This window comes from Humulus lupulus, chromosome 8, assembly GCF_963169125.1.
Source record: "Humulus lupulus chromosome 8, drHumLupu1.1, whole genome shotgun sequence".
Classification (NCBI taxonomy): Eukaryota; Viridiplantae; Streptophyta; class Magnoliopsida; order Rosales; family Cannabaceae; genus Humulus; species Humulus lupulus.
In genome coordinates, this window is record NC_084800.1 from 20,711,313 (window position 1) to 20,723,337 (window position 12,025).

The following is a 12,025-nucleotide window of genomic DNA, read 5'->3' on the forward strand; positions in this document are numbered from 1 at the left end:
TAATAGTGTATATTTATCTCTTACATTATGCAAAGTTATATCTAAGAAGAAGAAAAGTTTTAGAAGGGGGACAACTCATAACGAACGGTGGTACGCAATGGTTAACGGCGGTTTTATTTATTTTATTATGTTAAAATATTAGTAAATTTATTAATGAAGTGGCACATTTTGATTGGGACATAAGCCATGTCACCATTGTTGGCAGGAGGAAAAAGAGAGAATATCTTTCCTGACATGAGTAATGGATTATACAACCTGGATTTATTAAAAAGATGAAGTGACTAACCCGTAAAGAAAAAATATATATATATATAACATGCACAATAATCTTTTATAAAAATAGCTACATAAAATCCAATCATATGTTTGAACTTTCAATATTGCTTTTCATATACAAATAATAAATAAATTAAAAATAGCCAAACTAATTTTAGATATTATTTGTAGCTCAAGCCTTTCTTCTAATTCTCTCAAACAAATGCTGCCTTTTTATACACTTAGTAGTAGTAGGACTAACGAAAAACTTTCCTACTCTCTTAAGGTCTTGACTCCTGAGAACTTATTTGATTACTTTGAATGCTCCAATGCCTTAAATTGTGATGCAAAATGAATGAATAGAAATGAGAAGGAAATGGGAAAAAAGGTTGCCATTTCTGCAGATAACTAGTTTCCATTTAAAGCTTGGGATGTCTTTCTTCACTTTCTTTGGTTTTCTTCGGTTGTTTGTTGGTCTTCTGTACTCGAGGCTGATGGGTTCAAACCAGACTCCGTGCTAGGCAAACTGTACTCACTAGTGCCTTGCTCTTGGCTCTGTAGTGCCAGTTTTTTGAATTTTTCCATGTCTTCCTTGTATTGGTGAGACATATAATCTTGACTTCCATAGGAACTATATATGGTGCTATGACCAGGCTTAATTCCCTCATTCAAATCATCTAAAGATATATGTCCTTCCAGAGCTTGAAGTATCTATAATGACAGTGAATGAATAAGTAGGGAAAAGAAATCACCATATAGAAAGAAAACTGTGACATCATCACTGGATTTATACTTTTTTGGACACCATATAGAAAGAAATCACCATAGATAATTGCAACTTTTGAACAAAAACATTTAGAACTTTGTTAAAAGATGTTGAAACAAGCGAATGCAGTCCAGGGTATTGAAAAAGAAACTTGTAAATGTACCAGGATAGGATGAATAAATAGGGCTAATTACAACTCAAAACAATATTCAGAATTTTGAAAAATACCTGACTCATTCGTGGCCGAAGTCGGGCAGAATGACGAACACAAGCAGAAGCACAAGCAACCATTCGAGTCATTTCACTGGGGTTGTAATCATTCTTCAACTTAGGGTCAACAAGACCATCAAAGTTGCCATTTTCTAGTGCTTGCATTAGCAAAGGCCTTGCCTATATTCAACAACAATTCCAACATTAATTCAATGTAAGTTTAGCAGCTAACCAATGATAAGAGAAGGTAGGTCAAAATTTGCACTACCATACATGATGTTGAAATTTTAAAGGTAAGGTGATTCGTTCTTAACAACAACTTGTAGGTTACTCAAAAAATCATCGAATGAAGAATGTGGCATACAATTGCAGAGCAAGGACAAAAAAACGTTTTTGAGAAAAACATATTATTGTTCGATTCTACAACCTCAAAAAATTTGAACATTTCATGTTATATCATCTGTGAATTGCAAACTCACCCATTCAACCATGCTATCATTTGTAAAAGAATGAAATTTATCGATAGGATGGTGTCCAGTAATCAACTCCAAAAGCACAACCCCAAAGGAGAAGACATCCGACTTATCTGTAAGTTTTCCACTAGATGCATATTCTGGAGCTAAGTACCTGCAATTGATAATCCAAGATTCTAAGGTCAGCAGCAAAATTAATAAATTATTATACTTCCTCACAGCCCTAAACTTATGTTTGAAATTATATACATATATTGAAAGAGTCTCCTACCCAAAAGTTCCCATGACCCTGGTAGAGACGTGAGTATCAGTATCTAGAGAAGACTTAGCTAGACCAAAGTCTGCAACCTGAACAAAATAATCAAGAGCATATATTGCATCATAGAAATCAAATTTACAAGCCCTTGAAACAAGCTGAAGAATACTTGATGTTTCTATTTAGTAACTTCTGTCCATTAAACCATTACGACTGCCCTCAAACAATTTAGTTAAATATTATCACCTACACAGCATTCAAAGGTACAAATTACTTTTAATTTGATATAGGAAACAGAAGTAGAAAAGGTAAAATGGGATTGTGGCTTTTAAACTTGATGATGAATTTTAAAAGTTCAATTCACAGACATAAGACCAAGTGTAGTAAGAAACTTATGTTGCAGCTTGATTGATACATACAACACCAGGTATCATGCAAAGATTATCTAAGTTAAGAATCCAACCTTCGCCTCAAAGTCATTATCAAGAAGGATATTAGCTGCTTTGATGTCCCTGTGAATTATTTTAGGCTGACCTGAACATACATTTAGCTCAAAATTGAATTCGAAGGCCACTAACTTGAATCTGAAAATGCTACATGCTTGCCAACGTATAATTAAAAGAAACAGAAAACTTACAGTCCTCGTGCAGATATGCCATCCCTCTTGCAGAGCCTATAGCTATTTTCATTCTAGTTGGCCAATTCATTGTTGGTCTCCCATTTCCTGAAATAATAGTATTCTCTCATAAAATACTCAAGAAGACGTTAACCTCCCATTCCCAATCTAGAATGTAGAAGTTTTTATATCAAATATATAGTGCATTGTGTGATAACTTTGTTATAAATGCTGAAAATGTACAGCAGTGTCAATTGAATCATTTTTATCCCATCCACATCAACAATTATATATAGCTAATATGTAGATGAAATAATAATTATATAGAAGACGGTTTTTCCCCCCAAATGAAAATGTAATTCAACTAGGGAAAAAAGAAACCTTCCTTTCTTGGAATTCATAAAGGAGAAAAAAAATTATCAGCTAAGGACTTACCATGCAAATGAAATTCCAATGTGCTGTTTGGAACAAACTCATAGACAAGCATTCTCTGAATCCCTGTGCTACAGTATCCAACCAATGAAACAAGGTGTCTATGATGAACACGACCAATAAACTCGACCTCAGCCTTAAATTCACGCTCCCCCTGCCCACTCCCAGCTTTTAGCTGCTTAATTGCAACAACTTTTCCACTAGGAAGGACACCTTTATGAACATAACCGAATCCACCTTCCCCAAGAAGATTAGCAGGGGAGAAACCATCTGTTGCTTTGGCTAATTCCTCATATGTAAATGTACCTTGTGAAAGTTCCAAGCCCATACCAGGAGTTAGTGCATGGAGCGGTTTCTCGGAGCCTGAGTTGGTGCTTGCTGAAGCTGCTGGATAATTTAATATAACCCCTGCAGGAGGGGTAGGCGTGGGAAACACTACTAATTTATTGTTAACATGTGCATTACTCTGTTGCGGCTGCTGAGCTGGGGCACCTGGAGGTCCATCTGAGAATATAACAAGAACCTTCTAAGAAAAACTTGAGACTAATTTTGCAAAACACAACCAATTAAACTCTCAATGCTGCCTCCTTTCACAACTCTAGAAAGACTACATAGCAAAAGATATGTCTCTTATCTCTTACGAAAAACAAAGACATTATTATACAATCAAAAGGGCATTTCTACTGACGAAAGCAGTAAAGTCCAGAATATTCCAAAGAAGAAAAAAGGGGTTAGTCTAAAATTTCAGGACATATTTAGTAAGGCCACGCCATGTTCGTAACTGTGAAGCACAGAAAAAAAAAATTAGCAGACTGTTCACTACGGACCCCATTTGCCGCTTCCATTTAATTCAATTACTTATACACCCGTGTGCTTCCTGCCTTTAACCTCATTGGAATAAATTGTTATAAAACCCTTAAAAAAAATTCTTGATTGACATATTCAAACAGTTATTTAGAACAATCCAGATTCTTCAGAAATGGAATTATTAACTTAATAACTAGGCGAACCAAACTTAGAAATTTAAGGGGACAAAAAGTAACGCCTTACTCTTGGGGTGTGGCGGAGCTCCACCTCCACCGTTACTCTCCAACCCGTGCCTTCTCCTCTTCTTCCTTTTATACCTCCGATATAAAATGTAGAAAACGCACACGGCAACCAACATACTCATCCCTCCAATCCCAATACCTACGATCATCCCTACTATTGTGCCCGTCGACAAGTTCCCATTTTCCGGAGACGGTGGAGGCGGTGGCGACGAATTAAACAAGCCCGTTTCCGGAGTTGGGGTCAAAGACGGAGGAGGAGGAGGAGGAGTCTGTGTGGGTAACGTGACTTCCGGTGCTGGTGGTGGCGGCGGCGGAAACGGAAAAGTGGTGTTTGTGGGCGGAGAAATGGCGGGAGGCAGCGAAGACATCGTGGGAGATATCCGGTGGCGGTGATAACGAGGTCAGTCCGGCCCCGCCGGCGAGTGGAGTACGGAAAGTAAGGGCGGAGATGTTATAAATCAGTTGGAAAAGGATTTATTAGATTTCTCTTTCTGATAATGTGGTTAGGAATAGTTGGATTGGAGTACACGAGTGAAGAATAATGTGGTGAAAAAGTGTTACCATGTGACGTCGTCGTTTCAACCATTTCTGCTCCTTTCTAAACTTCAAGTCCAACGCCGTTTTTCTTTTTCTTATTTAAATGAAATATTTATTTCCACAAAAAAATTTAATTACCATTAAATTTTGTTTCTATTGATGTAGCTAGAGTGATTAGGAAAATTTTGTTTAATTAAGTAAGTTGGGATATTTTGTAGAATACAAATTAGGGTAAGAACTCGTCCTTTTATTGTTATTATTTTTCTTTATATTAAAATTATATTTCTTTGAAGTTTAGAAATTATATTAATACTATTTCTAATACGAGAATGGTTCAAAAATTCCAAATCAAACATGTGATTCACTTTTTTTTATTAAATGTAAATATACTAGTTAGAAGCTACATGTAATACATATTTGCTTAGTTTTAAAGTTGTAAATATTATCAATAATTTTAATAAAAATTAATTTATTATTATTTTAAAATATATATATAATAGAATGAATTATAATTCTATAATATATATAAATATTTAAATCAATAATTTTTACATATATTACATCTAAATATAACGTTGATATATATATATTTACATAACTACATGACATATATATAAAATACAATAATATTTAAAAAGAAATTAATAATAAAAAAAGTCAAAGTGTAGACAGTAATATATGTGCATCAACTATTTTTAGTTTCTAATTTATCTCGCAATGTTCTTTGGTGAATTTGATAAAGAAAAATATTTCCAATCACTTGATAAAAAACAAACTATCACATAAATTTATAAGATAAAAAAATAATATGTATGCATTTATTATTTTTAAATAAATATGATTTAATTATTTAAATTATCATAAAATATCTTAAAAATATCCGATATATTTTAATTAATTAATTTTTGTTTAAGTTTATATTTGTTCTAGTTTTTTAATTTGGCAGTGACAACAAAAGATTATATATTATATGTTTAATATAATATTAAGTTTAAGTTTAATTAAATTTTATTTAAGTTATAAAATATATAGTTTTATTATTTTTAAATAATTATTATTGTAAAATATCTTATTTTAATTTGTTTAATTATTTATTTATTTAAGTTTAAGTCATGTTTACAATCTATAGTTAAATATAAGAATATTCTCTTAAATATAAGAGTATTCCGTTAAAGTTAACGAAAAAATAAATAAAAAACCGTTAAAACCAATAATTCATATTATCTACACACTTATTATATAGAAGATATATATATATGTACATATTACATGTGTCTTTACTAAATATATACTCACTAGATGGTTAAGCACTATGTCGTATATGCCATGAGATACTTCCTACTGTTTCTACACTCCAATCTCGTCATGTCTATTGTTTGGGTTTATGTTTATACTATGGATCACCTTACGATGATCTCGTCCATGCTTTGTTTCTCTATAATTATTCATTATCCATTCAAGTTTTGAATTGTCCAGTTTTTGGCACTTAATAAAGCATCATCTATCTTGGAACATTGTTGAGATGTTGTAGTCTCTTCTTGAAGCTATTTCTCCACAACAATTTTGTTTGTTGCTGATATGCTTGGAGTATTTGGGGTGAGTGCAATAATGCAAAGCATAACTCACAATTGAGCAGGCAAGGTTCTTCTCGTTTGGTAGATCAATATTATGAAGGTTGGTTGGGGGTCCAACTTCTTAAATCTCCTAATATGGAGTCCTATGTTGTGGGGAAACCTATCTTATGGCAACCTCCAACAACTGATTTGCTTAAGTTGAATGTGGATGCAACTATGCATTTCGAATAAGGCATTATTGGAATTGGTACAATTGTTCATGATGATGGACCCAAAACGGGTATGTTTAAAAATTTATATATCGCAAGCGCACGAATCGTCCATATAGAATAGTGATCGTAAGCAAGGATGTCGAACCCAAAGGAGTTGTCTAAAATCGAAAATGAAACTATTTTAAATCATAAGTAATAAATTCTAACCTAGTTCCAAAGATTGATAAGTTTTAATGAACATAAAGTAAAAGATTGAAAAATAAAGCTATTTAAGATAATGAAAATAAACCAATAATAAGTTGAAAATAAGTATTAAAAGAAAAGATTATTAAGATACTAGAATCCACAAAATGTAAGTTTAATAACATTTATTAGTATATTGATTCCCAAGTTTTAGTGATAGTTAAAATAATTTAAACTATCATTTTTTTCAAAAAGGATTTATAATTTTAAACACAAATTTCTTATAAAAAGATAGGATTTTTCTTCACTTTTCAAAATTATAATTTCAAAGCATTTAGTGTAAATCAATCTAATGAAATAACAAATAAATCAATGAACATTATTTATAAGGCAAAACATAATATTTTTGTTCTAAGCATGGATGTGTACAATTTAATGACACACCTTACACAAAGAATATTATGTTTATGCACTAATGAAGAACAAGGTGTAAATATGTTTTAACAATCTAAAATACAAGATATTTAAGATGAAAGAAATATATGAAGAAGAAAAATCCATAGACTTTGTTGCATTACAAGGGAAATCAACATACAACATAAATATTACCTAGTTACAAGTTGCTTCATCATGATCTTAATAATCTTATGAAAAAGATTAGAAGCACATAACTAGAGTAGAAATTACAAAATAAAAGACATACATACTTGCAAAATGCTCTTGAAAAACCCAAATGGAAGATAGAATGGTAGAGAGAAAATGAGAGAAAAAAGATGGTAACCCAAAATTAAGCACACCCAAATGGTCTTCAAAACCCTTATTTATAACCAAAATGAGATTATTAAAATAATCAATTTAAATTAAGTAAATTGATTAAATTAATAATAATGTGGTAAATAGGGGTAAATTGTAGGAGTGATGATGATTTTGGGGTAAAAAGTGGCATTTTGAGCCTAGGGGACAATTGGTACACTTATGCATTTTTAGGCTCAAAAATGACAAAATGCAGCATTAGGCTGCTGGTGGCAGGCGGCTGGCACGCGTGGGCTTGCGGGCTGGGCCGAGATGCTGAAGAAGGAAGCACCAGGAGGCTTGGGGACTTGGGCCGTGGAGGCTGAAGAGAAGGAAGGCCCACGGTGGCTGCTGGCTTCTTGAAGAGGCTGGGAGGCTTCGGTGACAGCTGGCGGCAAGGGGAGCTGCTGAAGGCTGAAGGAGTTTGACTTGAGGTGCCAGGCGGGCTGGGCCAGGGGACAGGCGGGCTGGGCCAGCGGACAGGCGGGCTGGGCCAGGGGACAGGCGGGCTGGGCCAGGGGACAGGCGGGCTGGGCCAGAGGACAGGCGGGCTGGGCCTAGGCCATGCCTGAGCCATTTTCTTTGCCTTCTTCTCAAAAATGCCACTTCTATCATTGATTTCCTTTAAATAAAAATGCAAAAATGCAAATTAATTTCTATAAAATAGTATAAATTAACTTCAAATAAATATTTTCAACATACAAATACATCTCATTAATTTAAAGAAAATATTAATTTAAACTTAATTTGTTTTGACACTTAAATTGAATAAATATGCATTTATTTTTACCACTAAACACACAACAATAATTCAAATAATTAAATTACAACATATTATAATATAATAACTATAAAAACGTATAAAAATCTATAAAACTACACTAAGACTAATAAATTAAAAATTACATAAAAACTTAATAAGTTAATTAAAAACTCAAGAACTAAGCAACAATTAGTATACAAAATATGGTAAAATAACTCTATTTTGTAGAGTTATCACATGACTTTAAGGGATTTCCATTAGGATGTTTCGCCTAGCAGCCACCTGGATTACTATCTCCTAAAGAATTTGAAGCATTGGCACTTCTTTATAGTTTACAGTGGTGCTTAGAGTTTGGCTTTCATATTGTTTTTATCACTATTACAAAATAGGGCTTTCTCTACAGTTTTTTGAGTAATGGGAATTGCATGGTATTCGACCGCAGAGAAAAGTTCACAAAAAAATAGCAGATAAAAGTGCTACTTTTTACTGCAATTTAAAAAAAAAAACCACAAAGAAAGGGCAATTGTTTTAATATATAATTATTTTTATTTTATTTTCATATATAATTTGGTTTCGGATTAAATTTTATTAATACCAATAAAATTATATTAATAATATTATATTCAATACAAAACTATATTTAATTTTTTTTAATATAAATATCATATTTTATATAATAATATAACATATTCTTATATACCTAATTTTATAAATTATTATCTAAATAAACATAATGTATAAATAAAAATTAAGAAAAATATTATTATATCATTTCTAATTAAAAGATGTCATTTCATAAGTAGTTCAATATACATACATAAGAAAAATTAATAAGAACATACGAATCAAGTTAGTAAGTTACACATAAGAAAAATTAGACTTCATAAATAAATAACATCAATCTTGCTAAACAGTCGGTTTGTAGTGGGAGTAGGTCGTCATTGACACTGAATAAGTTTTATTCAAACCACTACAAAATTGACAAGTAAATATAGATTAGATGATTAAGTACTATATATATATAATTTTTCTTAAACAAAAAAATATATAAAAATATAACATACTTTCTTCTTGATAACTATTGCTGGATTTTGTGCATTTACAAGATCATAAATGTATCTTAATACATAAAAATCACATTTTGTGTTCATTTGTCAGACGATGAGTCTATGTGATAGTGCAACATATTGTACTTAACCCTGACAGATTACCATATGCAGGGAAATCATTAACAGCTCACAACAACACAACTTTTAAGTAAATGACTTATTTCTTAAAACTGTCATGCATAATTTCAATCAATATATTAGTCTTTAAAAAAATTGGGCAGAGTTTCTTCTGTTTCTATAGCACATCCAAAATTATTACTACCCATAATTCAATTCAAACAAACACAACAATCAACATGCATAATGTCATCCATATAAACCACCGCAACACAGAATTCGTAGAACCTACTTCACTAAGACACACATGTTCTCAACCTTCTCTTATATTCACAACACACAATTTTATCTGAGAACCTACTTCTTTATGGATGAATATATAATATATTTAAACTCTTCTAACAATAGTTTGTATAATATCAAAAATAAAAATAAAACATTAAGTAGTAATTATTACCCACCTTCAAAATTAATCTTCAATAATTTCAACACAAGTATTTCCTACAATAAAAGTTTAAACAATGATTAATAAATATAGTAATTTGAATGATTTAGAGTATTCAAAATTATTTATTAAATTAAAACAAGCTAGTAACTTTCTAATAAATTAGTTAAACCACTAAAATTAAATTTACAAACTATAATTACAAAATTAGTGATAAATTAATAATAAATATGGATTCCTAAAATAATTAACAAAAATTAACTTAAAAAAATTCATTGTGTAAATAATATAAAAAGATATGTAAAAAATAATATTATAATGTAAAAAACAATATATTGTAAATAATTAACATAATTAATATTAACATTATGAAAAAAAATAAATACATTAGGTATTAATATCCCAAAATCTGAAATATTAAAAAAAATAAAGTAAAGTTTAAGAGATCAATACATTTTTTGAAGTATGAAAATGTCTTCTAATCTTCCACAAACATTAAAAAACGTCCAAAAATTATTAAAAAAAAAAACTCAATCTATAAACATACATTAAAACCCCATTAAACACACTCAAAAAAAAAATATTTTTGCCATAAAACTTCAAAACAAATCATTTTTATTAATGTGAAAAAAAAATTAAAAAAAAAAACACATAAAAAGGGTGAAGATGGTGATTGTCGTGGCTCGGGACGATGGATATTCTGTTATCGCATGCGACTGAAATGAGGAGAGTAAAAGATTATGGTCAAGTATATATGGAAGGAGACTTTTCTCCGCGATTATTTTGAAAAAACCGCTGAGAAAAGTCTCTCACTCCCCATTCAAATCATTTCTCAACGTTTTTTATTTAAGGTTAAAAAAAAAACGCTGAGAAAGCTTATATTTGTAGTAGAATTTGTAGTTCATTCTCTATTCTTTTTCCAACCTACGTTGTATCCCAGTAAGGTTGTATTCTTAGGAACATTAAATCATTGTTATTTGTCTTTCCGAGTGCTTGTGTTGACTCGTGTATTACGTATTTGTAATATTATTGCTTATAGATTAGCCTGATATGCACTACAGATAGAAAATGATGTTATATGATTGGAAGAAATACCACCATGTATTATGACCTGAGTACTTAAAAATTCAAATCAATGAATAATGAATGTGCGTCAAATATATATTTATATATATTACGCGTTTACATTTTATTCACTTAATGCATTTATATATTATTAATAAAAATTCATTAAAAGTACCAAAAACAATGGGTTGCATAGAAAAATAAAAAAGGGTCATTTGGTAAAATGACTTATTTTTTTAAATTATTTTACACTCTAGTCTAGTTTTAATAATCATTTGCAAAATAGTATCTCATAATTTAGACAAGTAGTCGAAAAATTCAAATAGCCGATCAAAAATTTAAGACAGTTGTCAAAAAATTTAGACAACTGTTCAAATTCTAAACATAGATCATTTTGTAAAAAATTACTAAAAGTAAACGAATAAAAAATCAATTAAAAAAATATCACCAATTTCTAAAAAAAAAAAAAAGCAAGCATTAAATTTAGGGTCCACATAATAATTTAGAGATGAATCACAACACATCTTGTCTCCAACATAGTAGGACCGACGATAGATCAACAGTACATTCATTTTGCAGGCTGACTTCAAAAGTAGCCTTCTAGAAGTTATTAACCATCTCCCTATTTTGATTAATTGAACAAATCACCCTTGATTTTTTTAAATTACAAAAAATCACCCGTGCATTTTAATTTATTATTGATCCACCTTAAAGTTTAGTCATAAATAATATCATATTCTACCAATGATATCAAAACTTGCTAATAGATATTGATTCTAAAATAATAATAAATTGTTAATGCATTTTATTTTTATTTAGTGTGTGTTTGAAAAGTCCTCTATAATTAAAATTAGATGTAACTTAGAGTAATTACTTAATTTGACATATTTTTCTAACCATATAATTAGAGATAATTGAATAGACTCAATTATGTTTTTAAATTCCCATAGCCCCATAAAAATTGGGTATAATTACTAAATTATATCATTATATAATATTAATTTTTTGTGTAATTATTAACTATTTTGACAAACATAAAAATAGAATTTCATTAATAATTATCAATTGACATTCATACACATTATATTTTATAAGACATATAATTACTTTGATGTATAATTACTACCTTACTAATTACACACCCTAGCAATTATATATTACTTCCACACACACGTTTATTTTTAGTTTATCAACAAAATTGTAGTATAGATTAAAATGAGACATTTTAAAA

At 30.4% G+C, this 12,025-nt stretch overlaps 1 protein-coding gene across 1 annotated transcript; it reads right to left on the reverse strand.

Moving 5' to 3' along the window:
- Positions 1 to 289: 289 nt before the first annotated feature.
- Positions 290 to 4,560, reverse strand: LOC133795890 (proline-rich receptor-like protein kinase PERK1). The gene is made up of 8 exons (XM_062233353.1): positions 4,059 to 4,560; positions 3,012 to 3,512; positions 2,598 to 2,684; positions 2,424 to 2,494; positions 1,976 to 2,052; positions 1,711 to 1,858; positions 1,250 to 1,411; positions 290 to 966 (listed from the first exon to the last, which is right to left on the reverse strand). Exons 1-8 carry the CDS (start codon positions 4,423 to 4,425, stop codon positions 697 to 699), a joined length of 1,683 nt encoding a protein of 560 aa, XP_062089337.1. The 5' UTR covers positions 4,426 to 4,560; the 3' UTR covers positions 290 to 696.
- Between the last annotated feature and the right edge of the window lie 7,465 nt (positions 4,561 to 12,025).